This window comes from Pogona vitticeps, chromosome 1, assembly GCF_051106095.1.
Source record: "Pogona vitticeps strain Pit_001003342236 chromosome 1, PviZW2.1, whole genome shotgun sequence".
NCBI classification, from domain to species: domain Eukaryota; kingdom Metazoa; phylum Chordata; class Lepidosauria; order Squamata; family Agamidae; genus Pogona; species Pogona vitticeps.
The window spans coordinates 41508571-41533637 of record NC_135783.1 but is presented as its reverse complement, the minus strand read 5'-3'; the positions used below and the strand labels follow the sequence as shown (position 1 = coordinate 41533637).

At 41.0% G+C, this 25067-nt stretch overlaps 1 protein-coding gene and 1 pseudogene across 7 annotated transcripts in view; both read left to right on the top strand.

Annotated features, from left to right (window-relative positions):
• Nucleotides 1-10970, top strand: part of BABAM2 (BRISC and BRCA1 A complex member 2) — a 226112-nt gene extending 215142 nt beyond the window's left edge. For all 7 annotated transcript variants that reach the window (XM_020793128.3, XM_020793131.3, XM_020793130.3 and 4 more), the window contains exon 12: nucleotides 10575-10970. In XM_020793128.3, the coding sequence (XP_020648787.1) occupies nucleotides 10575-10638 (64 nt within the window). In that variant the 3' untranslated portion in view covers nucleotides 10639-10970. The remainder of the gene's footprint in view (nucleotides 1-10574) is intronic.
• On the top strand, nucleotides 4550-4701 carry LOC140703321 (U1 spliceosomal RNA; annotated as a pseudogene).
• Nucleotides 10971-25067: the final 14097 nt, after the last annotated feature.

Genomic DNA, 25067 nt, shown 5'->3' with positions numbered 1-25067 from the left:
CTACTTCAGTTTTTCTCTCATTCTTCAGGAGTAAGCAATGATTTTAGTGTAAAAACAAACTATTATTAGTATTTGGATGCTTGGTTCTGCATTTTATTGTTTTGAGTCAAAAGAAGAAACTAATCAAGAAATACCAAGACTCTTCTTCCTTTAAAACACATTTCAGAAGTCATACCAGTGTTCTTACTGCCTTTTTCTAAAGGTGGGCCTTTGAAGATTCCATGTTGTCATACTCACACAGCAAGTCCAATTACCTAGAGTCCTCAGGAAAATAGCACTCCATTCATTTTTATTGGGAAATAAATGGCTAGCACCATATTGATTACAGCTGAGTTAAGTTGGCATAACATTGGCCAAGGGATCCAGATATCCATGCCAACTGTACAGTTGACAACATAAGACACCACATTTGATTAAGTGATGGGAAGCCCCTCTGGAATTACCTTATTTTGGGTGCCACTTTGATGCTTGGCCACTTGGTGGACCTTTGTCTCTTGTAATCTTACGGACATAGAGTTTTATGGCTGGATTTTTTTCTGCTATAAAATGTACAGAGTTACTCATTGACTGGTACATCTAAGTGATTATTTTTACATAAAATGTATCAAACTCATATGGACTCTGCACTTAACTCACCACCTACCTGTTACTATATCTAAGTTCTGATGTCCATTTTCCTGTTGGACCCTTCTGAGCCATAGCCAGAGTGCTCACTGGAATGACAGATCCTAAAGCTGAGGCTCCAATACTTTGACCATCTCATGAGAAGAGAAAACTCCCTGGAAAAGACCCTGATGTTGGGAACGTATGAGGGCTAGAGGAGAAGGGGACTCCCGACAGAGGACGAGATGGTTGGACAATGTCATCGAAGCGACCAACATAAATTTGACCCAACTCTGGGAGGCAGTGGAAGACAGGAGGGCCTGGCATGCTCTGGTCCATGGGGTCACAAAGAGTTGGACACAACTTAACGACTAAACAAAAGTCTGTGAAAATTGAATATTCCACTTGATCCTCATTTGGTGTCTCATATGGATTTTGAACTAGATGTCACGTTCCTCATCATAGGCCGGTCCAGGCAAACTGACTCTTATATTCTACCCAGACCTGTTAATGAAGTTCTTCAATCAATTTCTTTTATACTTAAGAACGTTTGTTTTTGCCTTTCTTTTAAATATTGGGCAGAGCAATCCTACTATGTGAGGTAGAAGTTAGGAAGATCATCATGGGCCACTTACTGACTCAGTGTTGCTAGAAGTCAAAGGTGATGGGTAAAGGTTCCCTTTGACAATTTTTGTCCAGTTGTGTTCGACTCTAGGGGGCGGTGCTCATCCCCATTTCCAAGCCATAGAGCCAGCGTTTTGTCCGAAGACAATCGTCCGTGGTCACATGGCCAGTGCGACTTAGACACGGAACGCTGTTATGGGTAGGTGATGGGTAGCACTCACTTTTTCTTTCTTTCTTTCTTTCTTTCTTTCTTTCTTTCTTTCTTTCTTTCTTTCTTTCTTTCTTTCTTTCTTTCTTTCTTTCTTTCTTTCTTACCTTCCTTCCTTCCTGCCACTGGAAAAAACAGGAGGGAGGCAGCCTAGCCTTTCCTGGTAGGGAGTTACAAATTGTTTTTGTCCCATCCTCAGGTGAGCACATCAGTACCATTCAAATCATTGGAATTCTCAAATAAAGATGCTGCACTTCCCCAATACAGGAAAGAAATACTAATTTTTTTATCCTCTGACCTTTCCACATTGACAGGAGCCACTGGATAGTGTCCACTTTAACATCCCATTGTTGAGTTGAATTTATATCCACCCTTCAGAGAAACCTGTCCTTGATGGCATAATAGTAACATTAGAAATATTAAAACAGAACCAGTACAGTGTAACATACACAAAAGCCTGCCAATATTAAATCATTTAAAGAGTAAAACATCAAAATTACAAATTGTTTTGGAATAGGGGTAAAGGTTCAGCACAGTCCTGAAAAGAGTAGCAAGGGGAAAGGATCTCTCCCCTGCGTCTTTCAGTCCTATGGTACCTTGCAAAATGAAACAGCCTCAGCCAGATTTCTAAAATAGATGCAGTCATGGTGGTTTTCAGTGTTAAATTTTATGGAGAGCTACTAAATCATTGTTCTAGAGAGCTCTATTAGTACATAATCATTTTTGGCAGTCTTGAGTTAGTTGGCAGTCCCAAAACCAGTTTGAATTTTCTCAGTTCCACAGAGATAACCATTGTGTTGTTTCTGGAATCTCACCATGGGAAAAAAGTAATTGTCTAAAACAGCTGCAGTTTGTGAGTTTGGTGGGTCACACTGTCTGGTTGCCATCACATTCCATCATTTTTATTTTTGTTTTTCTAGTTTACTTTTATCTATATCAGGCGCTACTCTGTGTACATGCATTCAGTAGGTAGCATACCCTGTTCTTGTCTCGTTTTGTGCTTGCCATGACACGGAATGTAAACCAAATAACAATGTTAACAGAACTGAAAAACGTGCATCACAGGTATGGAGGAAATGGAAATTTCAAAGCACTCTTTTTATTAATATGAGTCAATCTGCTCTCCTGGGAAAAAATCTCTACAAAAAAATCAAAAACAAATATGTGGCTTAGAATTATTTAGGAATATTTCCTTGGGGTTCTGAATTGTTGAGAACATCAAGTCTTCCATCAAGCGTAAATTAATAAGTGTACATGGCCAGTAGTAGCTGGCCTCCATTCTGATGTCTATTCCATATGTTGCCCTTCTGTCTGTTCCAGTTTATGGTTATATGAAAGAGCAGGAAACATCCAATTATATTATTTTAAAACTCAGATCCAGTCTAGACGCTATGCTTATCGCACTATTTTGAAATGTCATTAAAAATTTACTTATTTATTCAGTGTCTCGCCTTTCCCTGCAAAAGTTTAAGCCATTATATATGGATTTCTTAGGAAGTCTTCCATACAGGCACTGACCACTTAGCTTCAGCAAACATGTTGCAGCATGTGTTTGCAAACAGTTCCCTGGGCTGCACAGATTACTCAATTCGCATGTACTTAGCTTAAGTCTCTTATATGTGTTGAGAGGTTAAATGGTTTTTAAATCATTCCGAGCCAGATAATATAAGGTTCAGCAAATGGATCAGTATCCAAGAAATCATATTCCCCAAGAACCTTGTTCACACTGTGAAGGAAGCTGTTTTCAAAGTGTTTGCCCTGACACAATATGGGGTGTAATACTTGCCTTCTCTCCCTGGTTTGTTGAAATGTAGGGTGCATCAAACCTAAATAGCATCTTAAAAAGCAGAGACATCACCTTGCCGACAAAGGTCCGCATAGTCAAAGCTATGGTTTTTCCAGCAGCAAAATATGGAAGTGAGAGCTGGACCATAAAGAAAGCTGACCGCTGAAGACCGCTTTTGAATTGTGGTGCTGGAGGAGACTCTTGAGAGTCCCCTGGACTGCAAAGAGATTTTGTAGGAAATCAACCCTGAGTGCTCACTGAAAGGACAGATCCTAAAGCTGAGGCTCCAATACTTTGGCCATCTTATGAGAAGAGAAGACTCCCTGGAAAAGACCCTGATGATGGGAAAGTGTGAGGGCAAGAGGAGAAGGGGACGACAGAGGACAAGATGGTTGGACAGTCTAATTGAAGCAACCAACATGGATTTGACCCAATTCTGAGAGGCAGTGGAAGACAGGAGGGCCTGGCGTGCTCTGGTCCGTGGGGTCACGAAGAGTCGGACACGACTTAATGACTAAACAACAACAACAGGGTGCATCGATCCAACAGAAAGCTTTAGTTACATTTTAAACTATACCTTTTTCCCAATGAAGGGCCTCCAAATGCTTACAAAGCATTTTAAAGAACAATTATTAAGACAATGTATTCTCGAAGGCTTTCGCGGCTGGGATGTGATGGTTGTTGTGGGTTTTTCGGGCTCTTTGGCCGTGTTCTGAGGGTTGTTCTTCGTGATGTTTTGCCAGTCTCTGTGGATGGTATCTTCAGAGGACTGGAGTAGGAACTCATGGACTGACACTCATGGAGGGCTGACACTCCTCCAACAGGTTTTCCAGAGGACATCAAGGTCCTTTTCCAACACTGTCTAACGACCACCTACTTTCAGTGAGATAACGAGTTCTACGAACAGACAGATGGAGTGGCCATGGGAAGCCCCCTCAGCCCTGTTATAGCCAACTTCTACATGGAACATTTTGAAAAACAGGCCCTCGCTTCGGCACCCTTCACACCCACAATCTGGTTCCGATACGTAGATGACACCTTCGAAATTTGGAACCACGGCAAAGAAAAACTGGAAGAATTTCTAAACCATCTAAACACCATCCACCCAAATATTCAGTTCACCATGGAAAAAGAAATAGAGGCCCAATTCCTGTTCTTAGATGTCATGGTCATATGCAAAACTGACCCGTGGGCCACCCCAAAACACTGAGGAGATATCTTGGCCTCTGGTGGGACTGGGGCTGTGCAGCCCTGTTCTGAGCAGGAGGTTCACCATGCCTTTGGGGGACAGGGCACAGAAGGGGGCAGGAGGTACAGGGGCCACTCCAACTCATACCTGGCAGGGGAAATACCATTATCATAAAAGTGGGTTTCCCAAGGTAAGGCTCATCCATTGCACTTTGGATGTGCTGATCCCTGTGATTTCCCCAAAAACTGCCTAATTTGTGGTAGTGGGGGGTTGCATTTGTGGTTTCTCCTGGTCTTTTTAGAATCACTCTTTCCGCTTTGGTCCTTGGCTGTTTTCACTGCCCTCTGCCATTTGCTGCTATAGGCCTGTTGGTCCTGCTGGTTTTCCAGATGGGCTCTAGGAGGCAGATCCTGGAAAGTCAGCTGTGCAGATGGCAGAGTGGTGAGGTCCAATGTGGCTGCCACAGCGAGCAGCCTCTGGTGCCAGTTCAAAGGCCTCCCGGCATGGCGGTGGGAGGCTTCTGGGTGGTGGTGGCTGAACCCTTTTTTACAGTATTTGCTCCATAAGACACGCATACTTTCTCCCCCACTTTTTTGGGGAAAAACTATGTCTTATGGAGTGAAAAATACGGTATATATTGGAACCACAAAATGCAGCATTCACACCAGAATCAAAGAACATGAGAGACACTGCAGATTAAAACAGCCGGAAAAATCAGTAGTAGCTGAACATGCCCTAAAACAAGCTGGACATGAAATTATATTTCAAAATACTGAAGTGCTGGACAACACCAGCAATCTGTATGTTAGACTGCACAGGGAAGCCATTGAAATCCATAAACATAAGCAAAACCTCAACCAAAAGGAAGAAGGCCTAAAACTAAACACGGCCTGGCTCCCAATTCCGAAAAATACAGCGTGCAAAAGGTCAACAAACTCTACCCAGCCACAAGGGCCAGGGATCATTGCACAAAAAAAGACCAGCTAACGACACCCATCAATCACAGTGACAGATAATCTCCCCCCTTATCACAAGAAAAACATGCTGATCACCCCATCTCCTGAAAAAAGACAAAAGCTGTTCCAACAGCTATAAATACTCAACTATCCAACAAACAGCAACAGAGCATGGACAGAGTTCCTACTCCAGTCCTCTGAAGATGCTGGCCTCAGAGACTGGCGAGACGTCAGGAAGAACAACCTTCAGAACATGGCCAAAGAACCCGAAAAACCCACAACAACCATCAGTTTATCAGAGACTTCACAAAATGAATTCCTGTGAGAAATAGTGAAAATCTAGTTAACGTGTGCAATACATTAAGAAATAATGTTTAGTGTCAAAACATATTCATGAGCAGTGTAGGGTATTGTAGTACTAGAATATTATTGTATTCCGTATGTACAGAAACATTTGTATTCTGTTCAGGAGTGTATTGCTCCTCAAGATTAACTTAGTTTCTTTCACAACCGTCTTTTGTATATTATGGAAAGCCCTTGCATTCAAAAATTATTTCCATCTGTTGCAGGGCAGTAGCCTCTTCAATCCAACACTCTTTCTTAGTTGCAAAAAGATACCCATATTTCATGTCTGCCAGATGGTATCTAGGTGAACTGCCATCTCCTTCCCATACCCTCAAATTATTAGCAATTTTGTTATTTTATAATTGTGTTCTCCCCCTTATTTTCCCCAGAAGAAACTTTTGGCAAATATTGTCACTTCCCATATTATAAAATCAAAAAATTCAAGCTTATTTCTTATCAGCAGTGGTGATCATTCTCTTGCTGTATTAATGATGCACCAGCACTTCTTAAGCTGAAATTGCATATCACTTTTAAGAACAGTTTAACAGATAAAGTAAATAAATGATGTGCACATAAATGATAAGCAGACTTGTCACAAGGCAAAGCATATTACATAACATCATACGCAATAAAAAGCCTGACCTGTTTCACCACAGAAAGTGAGGGTGACCATGTGAAAAAGAGGACACGGCTCTTTTACTATTAATTATTGTGTTCAGGAGGACATTTCATTGGCCTAGCTTGCATTAAAAGCTGCACTAGTGGAAATGTCACCTAATAATAATAATAATAATAATAATAATAATAATAATAATAATAATAATAATAATAATAATAATAATAATAATAATAATAATTCTAAGCAGCTATTTAAAAGTACAGGAACTCTGTCCTCTTTATCTACTGGTCACCCGTACCAATAGCTTTCAGTCATAAGCACAATAAAGGAGAAATCTTCCTCCGGCTCATCTGGAAGCAATTTTTCTCCTCAGGATCTTGGAAGTTCGAACCTGTGTTATGTTGAAGAACAGCCTTCCAAAATCATGACTGTTCAACTGGAGGACCATACAATAAGTAATCTGCATGTTAATTTGCATATGCTATACAGGAACACTCTGTATTTGTAAACTTCATTTAATTTAATCCTCAGAGAGGACTATTGATCACACGTTTCATCCAATCCCATATAGTCAGACCCTTCAAAGTTTTCCAGAACTTTGTTGTCTCCAAACAAGCTATCAATAACTTTATATTTATCAAATACTGAAAACTGTGTTTCATTATCCCCTACAAAAAGGTAGGAGTTGCTTACAGCATTTCATCTTTTAACTAGTCATCACTATTATGTCAATTACTTGCCTCCAGAAGAACAAAACTTAGGAGCAACCCATCTACATGAAAATGTGTCAGCCATTCTGTCTATATCCCCTCCAGCATTCTGCCAAGAGTGCTCTGTTGCATATGGAATTTTAACAGTTCACAAATATGCACCAGTTGAGAAACTGAAGTGGATGTAGCCACTTGACTCCTAAAAGAGTTCCTGTATTTTCCCCAGAAACTAGCCTATTTCCTGCACACCTGAGACAATTTAGTCTGTAACCAAGAAGGCAAGCCATATTTTTGCATTCCCTTCCAAAGATAACCCGTTCTGTTTGTTTTTAGAACTTATGTTTTTATTAAAGAAGAAAACATCTTACACAATTCACAGGAAGGAAAAAGAATAGCATGTCCATGCTAAAACCACAGAAATATGTAGAAAAGGCAAAGTTGTATAATTCTGAGAAATGCTACCATATACTTTTGTGATCATTTTGCTTCATTTCATCCAAAGGTCATGCAAAAGGTACAAAAGTAGTGTTTATTTACTCCTTATTTATACATGTGTTGCATTTATGTTCTGTCTTTATTTCCAAGCACTCAGAGCTGTGTACAGTGTTTACCTCAAGCCTCCAGAGTTGTGTGTATAAACGGCTCTAAAGATAACTGCCTCTGCCCAGTATTTCCAATTGAAAGATGAAATAATCAAGAAGCAAAAAGTGGCAACCTATGAGTGCAGTCCAAAGAAAGTGCAGGAGTAGTAGGAACTTCTCCAGCCCGAGGATTGATTACAGCCTTATACTGTAGAAGTTCTGAGGGGTGGGGGTTGCACTGGGCAGGGCTACAACCAACAGAACGTGGCTAACAGTGCCAACATGATTTAGGTTACAGCTCATGCTCCTGGTAACTAAGCTTTAGGAGGATGCATTTTCAGCTTTTGAAAATGGGAAATCTGTACAGTATAAAAGTTGGAAATATGTCAAAAGATGATATAATGGGGAAGGAGCTGTGGACATGGGGGAACTCCACAAGGGCCAATTTAGGTCTTAGAACCTCACATTCCCACTCCTGCCTTAGATAGATCCTCATAAACCTAGGCATGCTCACAATTTCTTTAGAAAGATACAGTACAAATGAGCTAGTTAGCTGTTATAAGTCTTGAGGCTCATAGTCTTGGGCAAGCAAGAGAAAATCAAAGAAATTGTGTTTAGCTACAAGTAATGGGTACATAGGTGTGCATATGTATCTGAGTATTTTGCTGGTAAATTGTTGAAACTATAGAATAGTGGGAAAGGTTTCCTAGCATTATTTGTCTCTTCAGCAGAATGATAACAAAGTCCACTTTTCCAAAATAAAATTAAATATTTCTGTGTTAAAATCATTAGCATTCCTAATCTGTAGTTAGGGTCTATGAAAGTCTTGAACTGCTAGAAAGCAAACTACATAGTTTTTGAAGTATTCCAATTGTGTGCTTCTATGATTACTCAAGTTTATCAGCCTCCACCATTAAGATGAGTAATTAAGAGTTCAGAAGCTGCTAAATCCAGATTGTGACATTCAGTGCTGTTTTTTTCTTTACTCACTGTAGGGATGCTTGGCATAGAATTTTGCATTAAGAAATGCCTGGAATTTTTGGCATGCTTGATCATACTAGTCATTGCAAGTAATAGAGCAAAGAAAGAAATGGAATGAAATGAAAAAGAAAAATCCACCATAATTTGCAGCTACTTTTCTCTGCAGAACTTTGTTCAAATAAGATATGAGTGGGGAGAAAAAACCTTGGCTGTAAATCAGCTGTCCTGTGGAAAAATAGAAAGTAGTAGCCAAAGAAGGGGAAGCTAGTTTCTCTTCAGATATAGACCTTTCCTTTATTTTTAATTTGACATTGCTGAAAGTTGTTATGGATTTCATTTACTGTTGGTACATAATTACAAGAGAAAGTACTTTAATGCCAAAGCACTATGGAACTCATATTGAAATTATTTGAATTTACCTAATGGATAAACATAATATGCCTACCCATTTTAGGAGTAGAGATGATGCTGGGCCTGAGTCCAAAATGTGTTCAGCTACTACAACCTTCAGTTCCAGAGTGGGCCCAATATGTTCCAATTAGGCAGTTGTTTTTTAAATCCAACATTTTCCTCAATCCCCTTATTTTCACTAATCCCCTTCAGATCACTTCTATCTGGCAGCTCTAATCCAGGTACATATTAGGCTTCACAATTAGCTGTAATTTTTTTTGTCTGTACATACAACATTTTGGTGGCCTATCAGAACATGGATGATTCCACTTAACCCCAGAAGCATGGTTAGAATTGATGATCTAAGAGACCTCCTACTTCCTAATATTGAAGCAAATGATAGCCATTGGTTAGCATGTCACTGTCCTGATCTCTGCCGAATATTGGTCTGCTTACGGTAAATGAGTTAATTTCTTAAAACCTGGGCAAGGGGGTAAAGAAGGAAGCACTTGCAGAGGATACTTTGACATCTCTGTGTGCCAAAGCCTTGAACCTGATCCAGGAGGCCATGGGCAACCAGTGGAGGAGAGCCAGAACTGGAGTGATGTGCCCAGATTTATTTGCACCAACCACCAGTCTGGCTGCTGCATTCTGGACCTGCTGAAGTCTCCGGATCAGGTTCAAGGGAAGTCCCACGTAGAGGGCATTGCAGTAGTCAGTCTGGGAGAGGACCAGGGCCTGCACCAAAGTCCTGAGGGAGTCTTCATCTAGGTAGGGGCAAACTTGGGCAATTACCCTAAGCTGGTTGAAGGCTGATCTGGACATGGCTGCAATGTGGGACTCCCAAGAGAGAATGCACTTGGTTTCTAAACTGGAGGGGAGTACCATCCAGTCTAGGGACCATCCCCCCTAACCTATCAAAGGTCCTCAGGAGGAAAATCTCTGTTTTGTCCAGGTTCTGTTTGAGCCTGTTAGCCCTGGTCCATCCCTGTACTGCAACCAGGCAGTGCTTCAGCATCCAGACGGCATCCAATGCAGAGGTGGTAACTCATAGCCAAAAAGGCTGAGTGCTATAATAAAATCAAAAGGTGCTTTCACAAAGTATTAGTTTAAGGGTGTGCACATAGATGCAACCATATTATTTCAGTTTTTTCTTTTTACTTCCCTCCACCTAAAAGATTTCAGTTTTTTTGTTCAACTGAGTTGTACAGTTTATAGGTCTCATTAAAGGTGGAAAAAGTTCTGAAATGATTTATCTTTGTCTCATTTTTTTACATCACAGACACTTGACATTTTAATAGGGTGTGTAAACTTTTTATATCCACTGTATTCTCTGGTTTACCTGTATTTTTAATTAACTCAAATACAGTCTTCTGTTGTCACCATCATTTTTGGGAGTAAGACATCAGACTGGTAGGTTTGATCAGGACAGGCACCAGTGTAACACAGATGGAGTTCCAATGAGGAATGGCTGTTAACCTGTCCTAAGGCTTGTATGTTTTACAAGATTTCGCCCATTTGTATGAATCATGTTTACAGTTTTATCTTTACTGATGACAACCTTTTTATATTCCTTTACTAGGGCATATTTCAAAACATTTGTCCCTCAGTTCCAGGAAGCAGCATTTGCCAATGGAAAACTATAAAGATGGAATGACCTTATCTGAAGAGGATACCATGTGGATTCCTAGATTCACATGCCTGATTACAGACCACAATATGATATCCTGGACTTCAGTTTCTATTGGTGTTTTTTGTTTGGTTGTGTTTTTTATGTTTGTTTTTTATTGGGGTCAGGGACTCTGGAGTGTGTTTTTGCATTTAGAGAGTTCGGTCACTACACTCTGAATTCACTCTGTACATACATCATGGACTTCACCTGGCCTAATATCTCTTTTCTTTTGCTCATTGTTTCTATACAATTATGGTCTTTATTTACCTGCTTGATTAAAATTAAAAATGTAGCAGATAGATGTGATTTTCCCCATCTCTGATGCCTTATTTCTACGAGTCTTTTTCTATGTGAATATTTTGGATTTTGCTATGAAATTTTGCCTGCTGGAATTATAATTTTTCAGTTTATTAAAAATACACTTAAAAACAGTTGTTCTGTTAGACAAAGCACTGCCATGTTACAATTTTACAATTTTCTGTACTCAGAATTAGTGTCCATATGAAATTCAAAAAATAAAACCAAATTGTGACAGTAGGTTTGATGGCCACAGTATTTCTGGCATCTCCAAGTGGAAGCCCCCTCTGTTACAAATTTCACGTTTGTGCACTTACTGTTAGCTGCCTTCCAATTCTGTGCCGATACCTGGTTTGCATATAGTACGTGGCCCAGAAATGTCTGTCATTACACCAGTAGCATCTAGCAAGCAGCTGTGCAAGTTACAAGGTTGTGATGCTATTTCCCCCTGAGTTTGCAACTCTGATGAGAAACATAAAATACTTCTGTTGAAACAGATCTTCAACTTCAAGGGCTGCAATGGTTCTTTTATTAATACAGTGGTGCCTCGCTTAGCGATTGCTCTGTATAGCGACGAAATCGCTTAGCGATGGGGTTTTGGCCATTGCAAGAGCGATCGCTTAGCGATGGTCCCTATGGGGAAAATCGCTTTGTGATGATCGCGGGGAAGCGATCATGGCAAAGCGACCCTTTTTAAACAGCTGATCGGCAGTTTAAAAATGGCCTCCCACTGTGTGTCCTCGCTTTAGAGGCACCGAAAATGGCTGCCCCTATGGAGGATCTTCGCATAAGGTTAGTTTTGAAGCCCATAGGAATGCATTAAACATGTTTTAATGCATTTCTGTGGGCTTTTAAAAATCGCTTAGCAATTAAATCGCTTAGCAAAATTTTTCCTGGAACGGATTAACGTCGCTAAGTGAGGCACCACTGTATATAGTATGTAAAGCAATTTGACCTAAAACTTGCAGTTTATAAGATTTTGTGAGACAACCTAAGTGGATGTATCATTCTTTCTAATACAGGAACCATTGACCATCCAAGCCATCTATTTTTACCTTCCTGTGATACATTTAGACAAGCCACTTGTCTCTGACTAGTGGTGGGGTAACTTCCCATATTTTGTAAGTAGCTCAGGGTACTTTCCAGCAGGGATTAAAATGTCTAGAGTTACAAATAGCATGTTGAAAAGACACTTTAGTTCTGCTGCAATTTAAGGAATAAAGCTATGGGTGTATTAATGAAAAGGCCTGTGGTTATCTAATACATAAGGGAGTTACTCTCAAATTAATTAATTAATTAATTTCAGGAATTTGTATTCCACCAAACTTAGTGCAGAGACTACTTTGGATGGTTAACAATCATGTGCATAACCATTCCAAACTGATATTAAACCCTGATCCATCCCACCTCAATCAAATCTCAAACAATCCAAATTCAACCATATCCCCAAAACAATCCCCAATATACACGTCAACGGATGAGCCATGATCCAAGTTAATGCAGAGGGGAGAGATTGGTCTTAAGCAATTTTGTAAAGGCTGGAAGGGAAGTGGACACAGGGTCTCTTGGTGCACCTCAGCATTAAACATTGGTATTCTATTTATAATTGATATCCTGACTTTTTCCTAAGAATATAACTCAATACGGCTCACAGTTAGCTAGAACAAATACAGTTAAAACAAAATGAGTAGCAGCATAAATAATTTAAAACATACTTTTAAAATCAACTGATGAATGAAAATACAGAACCTATCTAGTTAAAAGCGTCATATACAGTAAACAAGATCATTTGCTAATGGTATGTCTCTCTTTATATGCTGGTAGAAACATAACAGGGAAGGACACATCCCAGCTTCCCTTCATAGGATTTCCTGTAGAAGCAGACACTGAGAAAGCCGTCTTTCTGTGCCTCAGAAGATGCTGGTACCAAGACAAAGCCTTCCTCTGTCAATCTCAAAGCCCAAGGTGGCTCTTACGGGAGAATACAAGTGTTCTGTTCTGCTGGTGCCAGGTTGTACAGGATTTGTAAGGCTTTATAGGTCATAACCAGTATTTTGAATACACCAAGAAGCAGCTCAGTGAAGCTTTCATAATAGGGGGATTTTGTACTCTATGTTAACTCTTCAGCAGCATTTTGGATCACCTAAAGTTTCTGAACATTTTACAGAGCAGACGCATATAAATTCATTACTGTCACCCAAACAAGGGCCAGAATCCTAAGTATTTGGTGTAAGTGCAATTGCATGACTCTCAGCAGTGAATTGCTGCTAATGAACAAGTTGCCAGTCACATTCCTGATTGTGTAAATTGGCATGTACTATCTTTGCTTCTGCTCCCCAACCTTGCCTGTTTTAAGCCCCTTTTCCCTGGTGGAAGGGAGGCACAAATAATCCCACGCTGAACTAAAATAGTGCAGTTTTAAGAAAAACACCTGGCATCATATCTAGGTGTACCCTTTGTTTCCAAGCTTTGGGACTCATGGGGCCTCACCATCCACCTGTGCTCCAACATGCCACTCTCTTTGACTGCCAAACAGCCGTTTGATGTGCACAGAAAATACAGTAATTGCCAAGGAGTGATGGACAAGAGGAGAGAACCAAGATCAATTCCTGAAAATAATGCCTGAAGGGAAGTGAAAGGAGCAAAGAAAGCAGACATAGAACATTTAGCAGATGCCCTGCTGGTCTGCCCTGACCACAATCCAAACCATCATCTGAGTTCCCAATGCAGTTTAAAAAGAAAGAAAAATGAGGCTTTTCATGAATCAATAAAGAATAGTCAATATTAAATGGCTGAAAAGCAAGCAATTGCTTAATTGCAAGTGCCTTCAGAATAAACAGACAATAAAAAGTCTAACATTATTCCTGCAGTTCTCTAGAGCGTACATGTTTCCAGAACTGGCTGAAGAATTAATATATTCTTGTTGAATAAACGTCCTTTGCAAACCACCTGCCGTGAAAATTGATCTTTCAGTTGATGTTTTCATCAAAGTGTATTGAAGCCATGATGTTTCCCTTCCACCTGCAAAGATTGCAACGTTGTGCCAATGAAATGCTGGAAATGTCCTTGGCTTGCGGTGGAGCAAATCTTTCAGTCAACTAGTTAAGTCTGCCAGTGAACCAGGATACTTTTGTCAGACTTCCATTTTTCATTCAGGATGATTTGATATAAATCAAATAAATCAAATAAATAAATAAATAAATAAATAAATAAATAAATAAATAAATAAATAAATAAATAAATAAATAAATAAATAAATAAATAAATAAATAAATAAATAAATAAATAAATAAATAAATAAATAAAAGCTGATTTCAATTTGACATATTGTTTCTTTTAACCTGCTGTCCCCTGCAGCTAAAAGATTGTTAATGATTGCTTTGAAAAGAAAAACACATGAAGGTTTTCTGTGTCTGGAGAGACTGTGGTGCTAGCAAAAGAGATCCCATGAAGATGTCTACAACCAGAGCTTCTGTTTTATTCTAGTTAAAAACAATGAGGGGTGTTTGTGTAGCTAGGTGCTGGTGCAGCAGTAGTTTTTCCCTCTGTGCTGGTCATGATAGTTCCAGGGTAGCAGTAGTTGGCATGGGGATTATCACCCTGGATGTATAGACCAGGAGTGAGCAGCTCGTTAAGTTTCATGGGCAATGAATGGGGTTGAAGAGGGTTGTGAAGAATACACTGAATTTTCCATCCTTAGCAATTCAACCTGTTTTAGTGAGACACCTTGGCAAGAAATATTCAAACCTCACCAGATTCTTTGCTTCCAGGCATGAGCAAGAAAATGAGCACCACCACCCCACTTTAGGTGCTCTTCACATTGGCAACAGCTCTGTGAGATCAGTCAGGCTGGAAGAATGACTGGCTCAATCATCAGGCTCAAAGGAACTCCAGATATTTTATAAAATCATAGGATAATTAATTTGGAAGGGGCCTATAAGGAAGTCCAACCCCCTGCTCATTGAAGGAATCCAAATCAAAGTATATCTGACGGATGTTTGGCTAATTTTCTCCTGACTGCCTCCGGCATTGGAGTGCTCATCACCTCCTGAGGTGACTGATTCCCTTGTCACAGTTACCAGGTTTTTCCTGATTTTCTGGCTTCCTGTAACTTGAGACCCTTATTATGAGTCCTGCACTCTGGTACCATCAAGAACAGATCCTGCCCTTTGTCTGTATGACTATATTTCAGATATTTAAAAAGTACTGTCATACTCCCTCAATCTTCTTTTCTCGAGGTTAAACATGCCTAGTTCTTACAGTCTTTCTTTTAAAATGTTGGTTTCCAGTCCTTTGATCATCTTCTCTTCTAATGCCTCTGTCCACAGGTTATACAGTGGTGCCTCGCTTAATGGGCACCCCATTTAACGATGAAATCGCATAGCGATTAACTTTTTGTGATTGCTTTGCGATGTTCCCTATGTTTTGCTTACTGATCATCGCAAAGCGATGATTTTTTAACAGCTGATCGGCGGTTCCAAAATGGCCACCGGGTAAAAAAAATGGCCACCTGCTGTTTTCTGGGATGGATTCCTCGCTTACCGGGCAGTGAAAATGGACACCATATGGAGGATTTTCGCCTCAAGGTGAGTCTGAAGCCCATAGGAATGCATTGAAGGGGTTTCAATGCATTCCTATGGGCTTTTTAATATCGCATAGCGACGAAATCACTTTGCAGCGATTTTTGCTGCACCAGTTATCATCACTATGCGAGGCACCACTGTAGTTCTGGTTGACCTGCCAGTGAACCAAGGATCCAGAACAGCTTTTTCTAGTTCCTGCAAGAAGATGAGTTAGTTCTCAGTGAATAGGAGTCTTCTTAGTACAGAGCAGGAATAGTACCTTGGGCATATGAGAATAAATTACTTCTTCATGCTAATGGGGTCAGATGGCTTAACGCAGCAATTTCCACATGGTGGTGGATTCTCTAATTATATGCTGGGCCTTGGCGTGTCTGGCTGTAAAGGCACCTTGGACTCCTTTTATGAATGACTCATTCTCTCTACATATGAACCTAATTATGGGCTACCTGGATGTCAGAGCAAAGCAACTGGATTTTCCAGCACAAGGCCCCATGAAGTGATGGCAGTTGTTGCCACTGTGGATGAGCCACTGCACAGCTATATAAACATCAGGCTTGTTGGGCAGGACATAAACAAATTCAATGCATGAGTCTTGATCAGCACAACCAGGCCTTTGAGATGGGATAATTGGTTCACTGACCCAAATGTTATGCCACCAAGTTGGATTTCCCTTTCTTGTGGCGTTATCTACTCATATTGTGCTTTGAGGAGAAACAGATGTGTTGTTGTTGCTAGGTACCATCAAGGTGTTTTTGACTTGTAGCAATCCTAATAGGGTATTCAAAGCATTTAAGATCTAGCCAGGGGGCCCTTTTGAAAGAGCCGAGCCGTCCCTTAAGGAGGTAAGAGGGACGGCTTGCAGACAAACGGCCTTTTCAGCAGCTGCCCCCAGACTATGGAATGCTTTCCCCGAGGGAGATTCGTCTGGCGCCGACACTGATGACATTTCGGCACCAGGTCAAAACCATCCTGTTCCAGAAGGATTTTAATTGAAGTAATATTAGCTGTGGGTCTGATAGCAATTTTATATATATATTGATTGTATTTTAATTTTTTATAATTTTTAATTGTATTTTAAATGTTGCAAGCTGCCCAGAGACCTTTGGGTAGTGTGGGCGGTATATAAAATAAATAAATAAAGCATTGAGGCATTTCAGGAGTGGTTTACTATTACCGTAAGCCCATGAGCTTCCATGGTTGAGCGGAGATTTGAATCTGGATGTCTTGAATACTAGCCCAACACTCTATCCACTACATCACACTGGTTGTGCACAGGACAGGTCATTTGATGTCTGGTTATTGTTAGAGCTCACAATATGCTGCAAATACTTCAGCAGAAGTGTGAGCTTTTTTTAAAAAAAAGGACTAAAATGCCATAAAACTTCTATGCTGCTTAATTAGTTGTTAGCCACCAAAGTAACAATGTTCCATAAATTATTACAGCGTCCTCAAATGACCACTACCTACATATGAGGTGACTCTGTCATTGCTGACACTTGATTGCTGTTCAGAAGTGGAATGGATCTCAAAGGACTGTGCACTCTTCTCCATGGTGGTTTCTCAATAAATTGGATTGCTTTTCCTCTGGATTTCTTGTATTGGCAGGTGTCATGGTTCCCCAGTCAAGCTTCCCTCTTTAGAGCCACTCAGCCACACTGCTCTCACCGGTCCTGAGGTGGGAAAGCCCAGGGGGTGTCAGGTGTGCTGAAGACTATGGAAGTTTGACTGGAAATATATTCCTCCCAACATCTCAGTATCCCAGGTTCAGAAGAGTTCCAAGAAGTTTAAAACAAAAAAAGAAATTCCCAAGATTTAGGTATCCAGAAGTAGTGCACCATCCTTGCAAGGTAGCTGCCACCACTCCTGCACACAAACTTGAAAAAAATAAATCACACTGGCTGGTTGAGGGAAGGACTGGTTTTAGTATCATCAAGCCCAAAATTCAGACGGCTTCTTGAAATGATTTTTGTAGTTTAATAAAAGGAAAGAAAGAAAGGAGGGTAAAACCATTCAAAAGGAGCAAAAAGGGTAAAACTTCCAAATGGTTAGAAGAAATATATTCACGAAGGCTTTCATGGCAAGGATCTAATGGTTGTTGTGGGTTTTTCGGGCTCTTTGGCCATGTTCTGAAGGTTGTTCTTCCTAACATTTCGCCAGTCTCTGTGGCCGGCATCTTCTGAGGACAGGAGTAGCACTTTGTGCTCTAGTGCAGTTTGTTTGGGAGTTGAGCATTTATAGCTGTTGGATCAGCTTTTGTCCTTTTCAGGAGATGGGTGATTATGGTGATCAGTGTGTTTTTGTTGTGAGTGTATTGTTGTGATAAGGAGGAGAGATTATCTGTTACTTTGATTGATGGGTGTCGTTAGCTGGTCTTTTGTGTGTAGTGATCACTAGTCATTGTGGCTGGGTAGAGTTTGTTGACCTTTTACAGGCTGTATTTTTCAGTGTTGGGAGCCAAGCTTTGTTGAGTTTTAAACTCTCTTCGTTTTTGTTGAAGCTCTGCTGGTGTTTGTGGATTTCAATGGTTTCCCTGTGCAGTCTAATGTAATGATTGCTGGTGTTGTCCAGTATTTCAATATTTTGAAATATAATTTCATGTCCAGCTTGTTTTAGGGCATGTTCAACTACTGCTGATTTTTCCAATTGTTTTAGTCTGCAGACTAAAGATAAGCATTGTTTCTTGCTCAGTTCTTTCTTTGACATGTTCAATAGCAGGAGATGAACTGAAGGTGTGAACATTATGTTTACCTCCTGACCTCTGCCTTCTAGGTCAGCTTCTCAGGTTCTTGCAGAAGGATAGAAAAGTCCAGCAGCTGAATTCTATATTTCATATGCTCCATGTTCTCAGTTTCATCACAGCAGGTATTTAGACTACATGATCCAGCTCTACATCTGTGTGATTCTACATTTTCTCTCTTGCTAACCTGTTAGCTTGGAACATTCTGCCCCATTAAATAAAGGAGGCTACCCCTCTTTCTTCTTTAAAACTCTTCCTCAACATTTACCTTTAAAAATGTTTAAATGAAATAAAATTTAAAGATAAAGATAGATAAATAAAATACATATTAGTTCCCATGTTCTCCTGTTTTACAACCTGTAATGATACCACCTGGAACTAAATCAGCTGCATATTACATCCATTCATTGTGACCACCTCCCTCCTCTTTCCTCTGTTACTATGATTTTGCAGGAACTTTTGAGCACTCTCTTATTTTTCAGTAACACAGGCTTTAATCTATAACTTGTATGTCATTGCACTTTACCAAACCACTGGGCTTCAATAAATCTTTGCTGCAAGTTTTGTTCTTCCGTCTCCCCTTCTTCTGTGGAAGCTTTTGTTTTCAAGGGACTGCTCTAGTTATAATATTCCAGAATGTGCATGTGTGTGTATTTGAATGCAACACTCGCTTATTTACAAATAAAAACACATATTGGACAAGGAGGAAGCAGACAAATATCCAGACAGGAGGAAACTTTGAAAAAAAATCCTCATATATTTTGGAGATCCTTCAGGGCCCTTTGTTGCCTGCTGGCTGCGAAGTCCTTTTACATGATTTCCTTTTAGTCTCCTTTGCAAGGTACTGTAGTTCTCTCTAGATTTTTCCCAAACCCAAGGTCTATGAAAGCTTGTTTTACATAAATTATATACTGCATATAAGTGTCCATTTAAACAAGTGTATGCCACTTAAGGCCTCCTAACCATTCTTGGGCTGCAGCTCCCATCATCCCTCACCACTGGCTAAGCTGGGTAGGGCTCTTGGGAACTGTAGTCAAAGAGTACCTGGAGGGCCACACATTGATTGCTACTTTTAATCAGTCTTATTAGAGGACCAGTGTAAAGGGTTGACCATCACCTCTTTTGATAAGGCAAAACAGCACTTCCTTTCAGCCAGGAAAGTCCAAATGTAAATACAGGAGTCCTCAAATCTAGCCATACTCTGGAGTATCCATGAGAGTTAAACCGTAACAGTAATAATCCTAGTATTATTTTTTTTAAAAAAAAAAATCCTTCTGTATCACACGAAAGATGGAGCAAGGTTGTTTTCTGGGACTCCAGAGATTTCAAATCAAACCAATGGATTCAAAGTTCAAGAAGGGTGGAGATTAGGTGATTCTGATGGTAAGAGTTGTTCATGGAACAGACTAGACTTGGAGGGTGGTGGACTGTCCTGTGGTGGTGATTTGTAAACAGAGGTTAGATGGCACCTGTTAGGGGATGCGTTAGCAGTGGATTGCCTGTTGACAACAGTAGATTTCCTACATTGCACTAGATGATCCTTGGGGATCCCTTTCCAACAATACAGTCTGTGATTGTACTGCTTTGGTGGTGATTCTACTGCTTGGTGGCAACCAAGAGCTTCATCTCCCAATTTCATCAGCCTTACCTTGATAAATGGGGAGATAATTTCTTACCAAATCTTGTGAGGTACCTAAAGTAATTTACAATGGCAGTACTGGCTACTTAGTGGGACGTGGTGGCGCTGTGGGCTAAACCGCAGAAGCCTGTGCTGCAGGGTCAGAAGACCAAGCAGTCGTAAGATCGAATCCACGCGACGGAGTGAGCTCCCGTCGCCTGTCCCAGCTCCCGCCAACCTAGCGGTTCGAAAGCATGCAAATGCGAGTAGATAAATAGGTACCATCTCGGTGGGAAGGTCAACAGCGTTCCGTGTCTAAATCACACTGGCCATGTGACCACGGAAAGATTGTCTTCGGACAAACGCTGGCTCAATGGCTTGAAGAGTGGGATGAGCGCCGCCCCCTAGAGTCGGACACGACTGGACAAAAATTGTCAAGGGGAACCTTTACCTTTACCTTTTACTGGCTACTTAGAAATCCCTATCAATATAATAGCTTTCTTAGGCTAACAAAAAAAGAAGACACAACATGTGTAAGATTTTGCTGTCTCCAGATTTCATCACACATGATGTTACAAAAAGCAGAGGTAAGGGGAGGGAGGAACAGTGAGCAGTTGGTATGATTGTATTAGATTTCATTTAGTAGATTGATTGTTGGATGGATGGATTGTGAATTGCGGTGACCAACTTTTTCTAGCTAAAAAATGCTCAGAAATGTTTCAGCATTCTCCTTTTCAGGGAGCATTCTAAGACTGTGCAGCTTGCCCAAGGCTACACAGGCTTGATCTTCCTCCCCACAGGCACAGTGGGGAATCAAATATCCAACCTCTGCTTCTGCAGCCGGGTATCCAACTCACGGAGCTATCCAGCCAGCTTCATATGGAACAGCCTGGGCTCACAGAGAGGAATAACGGAAGAAGAAATAAAATGCAACTCACGGCTGATGCTGCACAGCCAAGGCATTTGTGTGAGTTCAAACACTAATAAAAACACACTGTGGGTCTGGAGCTGCACCTCGCCTAGGAAGTCCCATTTCCTGCAATTCCACCACTTTGCCATAGAAAAGACTTTGTTTTCTCTGTGCATGTGCCTAATTTTACATCGTAAGATTTAATCTTACCAGCAAAACAGCTGTTTAGGAAGCAGACTGACAAAACAAAACAAAACAAGCAGGAAAAAGCATAAACATTCTGAGAATTGAGTATCTGTACTTTCCGGTTTGACATTTTCATGCCAACCTGGATATCCAGACAGCTCAAGACCGGCTGGGATCAGTGTCTTCCTTTTGGATTCTGCAATGCTGCAACTCAAGCTGGACTTGTAGAGCCAGCCTGCCAATATGTGCAACCCAAGAAGTTGCTTGGAGGGTAAACATTTTTGGCAAACCCTGTATGACGCAGACGACAGGAGCTGGGCACCCAGGATTCCTTGCAGCATTGAAGGATTTTTCCTCTCGAGTCCATAGCCTTTCCACACTTGCGCTTCATCTTCCTTGGGTCAAGCAAACAAACAAACAAACAAACAAAAAGATGTAAACCTTCCCCCTCAAAAAGTTGAGCAGGTACCATTAACATTGAGCCCTATCTTTTAGTAATATGTTACTTTACTTCTTGTGTTCTTTGTTACAGTACTTTTCTGTTTCTTTGTTTAAAGGAAAAGATTGTGTAAAAAAGAAAATGGCCCAAAACTGGTGTGGTGGGAATCCTACCTCAAAGCCCCACAAATAATATTTTGGCCAGAATCTTATAGGGATTTTACTCTGGGATAAAGTTACGCAAACAATGGCAGCAAATTGCAGCTAATTAACAAGCCCCAGTCAGATCCCTGGTTGCAGATTGCCAGTCACACAACCACCACCTTGTTATTTAGCTACAGTTTGCCAGGGATAAGGACTTGAGTTGCAAGACTCGTTGTCAAGTCAAACTTAAGTTGCACTGGCAACTCTACTCTGACTCCACACAGGGTTTTTTTCAGTGACTCAGATCCAACCTGCAACTCAGACCCCACTCATCCCCTCCCTTTTTTCTGGGGAAGAACATGGAATCGGAACTCAGGACTTGGGACCAAAGACTCGGACTTGAACTTGGGACTCGGAACCAAAGATTTGCCAACATCCCTGCAATTTGCTGCCATGGACTTGCACAATTTCAGTTGCTCCAGAGTAAAATTCCAATGGGATTCCAGTGGTCAAAAATATCAAGTAAATGTTAAATTCAAAAGTACCAGTTGTTTTGTTACCTGCAATACAAACATGGTTATGTTTTTATTACCCAATGTAGTGTATGTCACTTCTAACACGTTGTTTCCAAGCCATGCACATATAGGTCAGCCAACTTTCTCCTTAGTGGGGCAAACTTGTGGATGCATGCTTTCACAACAAATGAGATTATTGTGACTGAGAATAGCTGATGACATTCAGCTATTTATAGAATAACTGAAGACATTCTGGTCCTTAGAATGTCTTTCTTCAGGTCAAAAACGATGAGTCAAGTGATATTATTTACAGATAAGCTTTTATTAGGACTGGGCTGAATTCAATGTGGCTTTCTCCCAGATACGTAAATGGGCCTGGAAGGACAATCCTCACTCCAGGTTTGAGGGTTGACTGCAAATTAGCCTCTGGTTATGCCCTTCTATATTGGTGGACTCTTTCACCTGTGACGTCACCCCGTGACAGAAGGAGGCAGCTGGAAGTTTCTGCCTTACAGTTCCTAGCATGTCCTGGAGTGATATTGACTCAGAGCAAAGCCATTGTTTCTGGGACTTTGGCATCTGCCCAAGTGTGCTGAGTGTTGAGGTTGGGCCTGTCATAAACACCTTTGGAAGGGAGTAAACTCTAAGTGTGAGGTAAAGATGCCTAAGTTCGCACAGTCTAGCATTCCTGTCCTGTGTTTCCTACGTGACAACTATGCTTACGCCTTGAATTGCAGCAAAACATGCAAGCACTGGAAGCCAATATTGTAGCTGCTATAGCCAGGTATGAAGTTATCTCTGCAATCATACAGCCCTGTGTCTGCAAAGTGGAGAAGTGAAAAACAGCCACAAAGAGTAAACCTTCTCTTTTGGAATTGTTTGGTTTGTCTTCCTGGTTCTTTTCCTTCCATTGTGTAAAAGACTTCTGCATCTAGTGGCTGGCACCTGAAGCTGGTGTCGCTTCCTTCCTCTCCGTGTCATATGCGATCTCTCTGCTTCCATGTTTCCTTTTCTCCATACAAGTAAGGATAGAATAGAGGCCTGCCTTTGCCTTTCCCCACTTCCTCACCACTCAGCAGCAGATGAGGGTTGCTGGTTGTCCTTTGGACAGTAGCCAGGAAAGCGTGGGGAGAAGCCATACAAAAGTGCTTACTTGATCTTTTGTGCTGCCAGGACTGCTGCTCAGTGTTCCCACAGGCACAGAGGCAGGCGTTGTGCCCTTAGCATACAGCATGCAGGCCAGCCTCTCAAATGAGTCCCTCCTCCAGGTGTGTAAACAGTCCAAGAGACTTTGTTGCACAGGTGCTGAGAGTGCTGTGACACCTGCCTGGTTGGCCACTGGTCAGGAGGACTCCTCCTGCAAATAAAAATGTGTGTGAACATCTTTGACTTCGATTCATTAAACGTACACTGCCTTGTCAGCTTTGATTCTAGATTACATTTTACTTCAGTGAGGATGAAAGTAAAATGAAAATTTATGGGGTGGCATGAATTTTTTTTTTATTATAAGTTCCAACATTAATTCTCTCCTGGATACATCTATTCCATTTCCCTAATACGGCAACACACTAAAGATTTCTACACTGCCCTTAAGAAAAATCTCTCAGACTAGTTTACAATAAAAACAGGAAATATCTGAAATGCTACAAGAATAGCAGCAAGTAAAACCATAAAAACCAGGAGAACAGATGAAATAATAAACAAGACAGCGGCTGAAACTCAGTAGTAAATTGCAGCTCGAGTAGGTCCATGGAATCAGTGGAACTTGTAGAGGAGTTGACACACAAAATCCCCACTGATTCAACAGGCTGACTCTATTTGCAACTTTCAGCTGGATTTCAGGCAATGTCTTCTAGCTGCTGAAATGTCCGGGCATGTTTGATGCCACAGTTACATCAAACATAGCACCAAAGGATATGACCAGCCTTTGCTAACTGGTGCCATTGATCTATGTTGGACTGCAACTCCCATCCTCACCTGCTAGCATGGTCATTGGCCACTGTGGGACACTGCAATTCCCACTGTATCTAAGTATGTTCCACTGGTTAAAGATGAGGTCTAATCCAACACACTAGTTTAGGGAAGATTGATAAAGGCATGGGACAAAAACAGGTACGATGCAGGAGAACTGTCAGATCACCTCTTTTTTGAAAGCAGCCATGTGTAAGAACTCTAAGCCTGACTGAAATAGCAGCACAGGAGGAGGAGGCATATAGCTATACTGTATTAGAACTGGCCCAGATCATCCAGAACATTTCTGCTAAGAGACTGGAGGAGCCAGGACAAATAACATTGACTGTTCTCTAATAATCCTAGATGGGACTGATAGCAGATCAGAACATAGATGCAGATCAAGAAAACAGAATGGGGTAAAGAGTCAAAGCTGAAACCCTCTCCCCAGTATTGGTGCCCCAGTCAAATCTGAACCCTTTTTTTGGAGTTACTTATCACAGACTGTTTTTATCACAATCTGCTTCCTTCAGTATAAATGGTAAGCAAGCGTCTTATGAAGAATTGGTGCAGTGGTGGGTCTCAAGGTTTTCTGAACCTCATAAGCCATTAAGTGCAGATGCCACCAGCTGAACCTAGGCAGTTCTAAACAAGCACTCTACCACTGAGCTATGCATAGTATTGTTATCCTTTCCTACTTCCAGTTAAGTCTAATGCCTAAAGCTAGGAGCCAATTTAGGAGAGGAACATTCATCTCAATCACTCTCTCCTTGTCTCAAATGTGGGAAATCACAGGTGGCCAGGAAAGAAGTTCTTTGAATATGATTGCCTGTAATGGCTGTCATGATACGGTACTCCTACAGAAGCACTGTACATGTTTCTTAATAGGAAGATAATAATTATACTATGTCTTGATTATATGGAGCCTGTTTCTTCTGGTGTTCTAGCAATTAGTTTATTGTCTGCCTCCTTTCATGAGAAAACGGAGAGGCTGAGATTGGTGCGGGAACAGTGGGAAGCGAAGC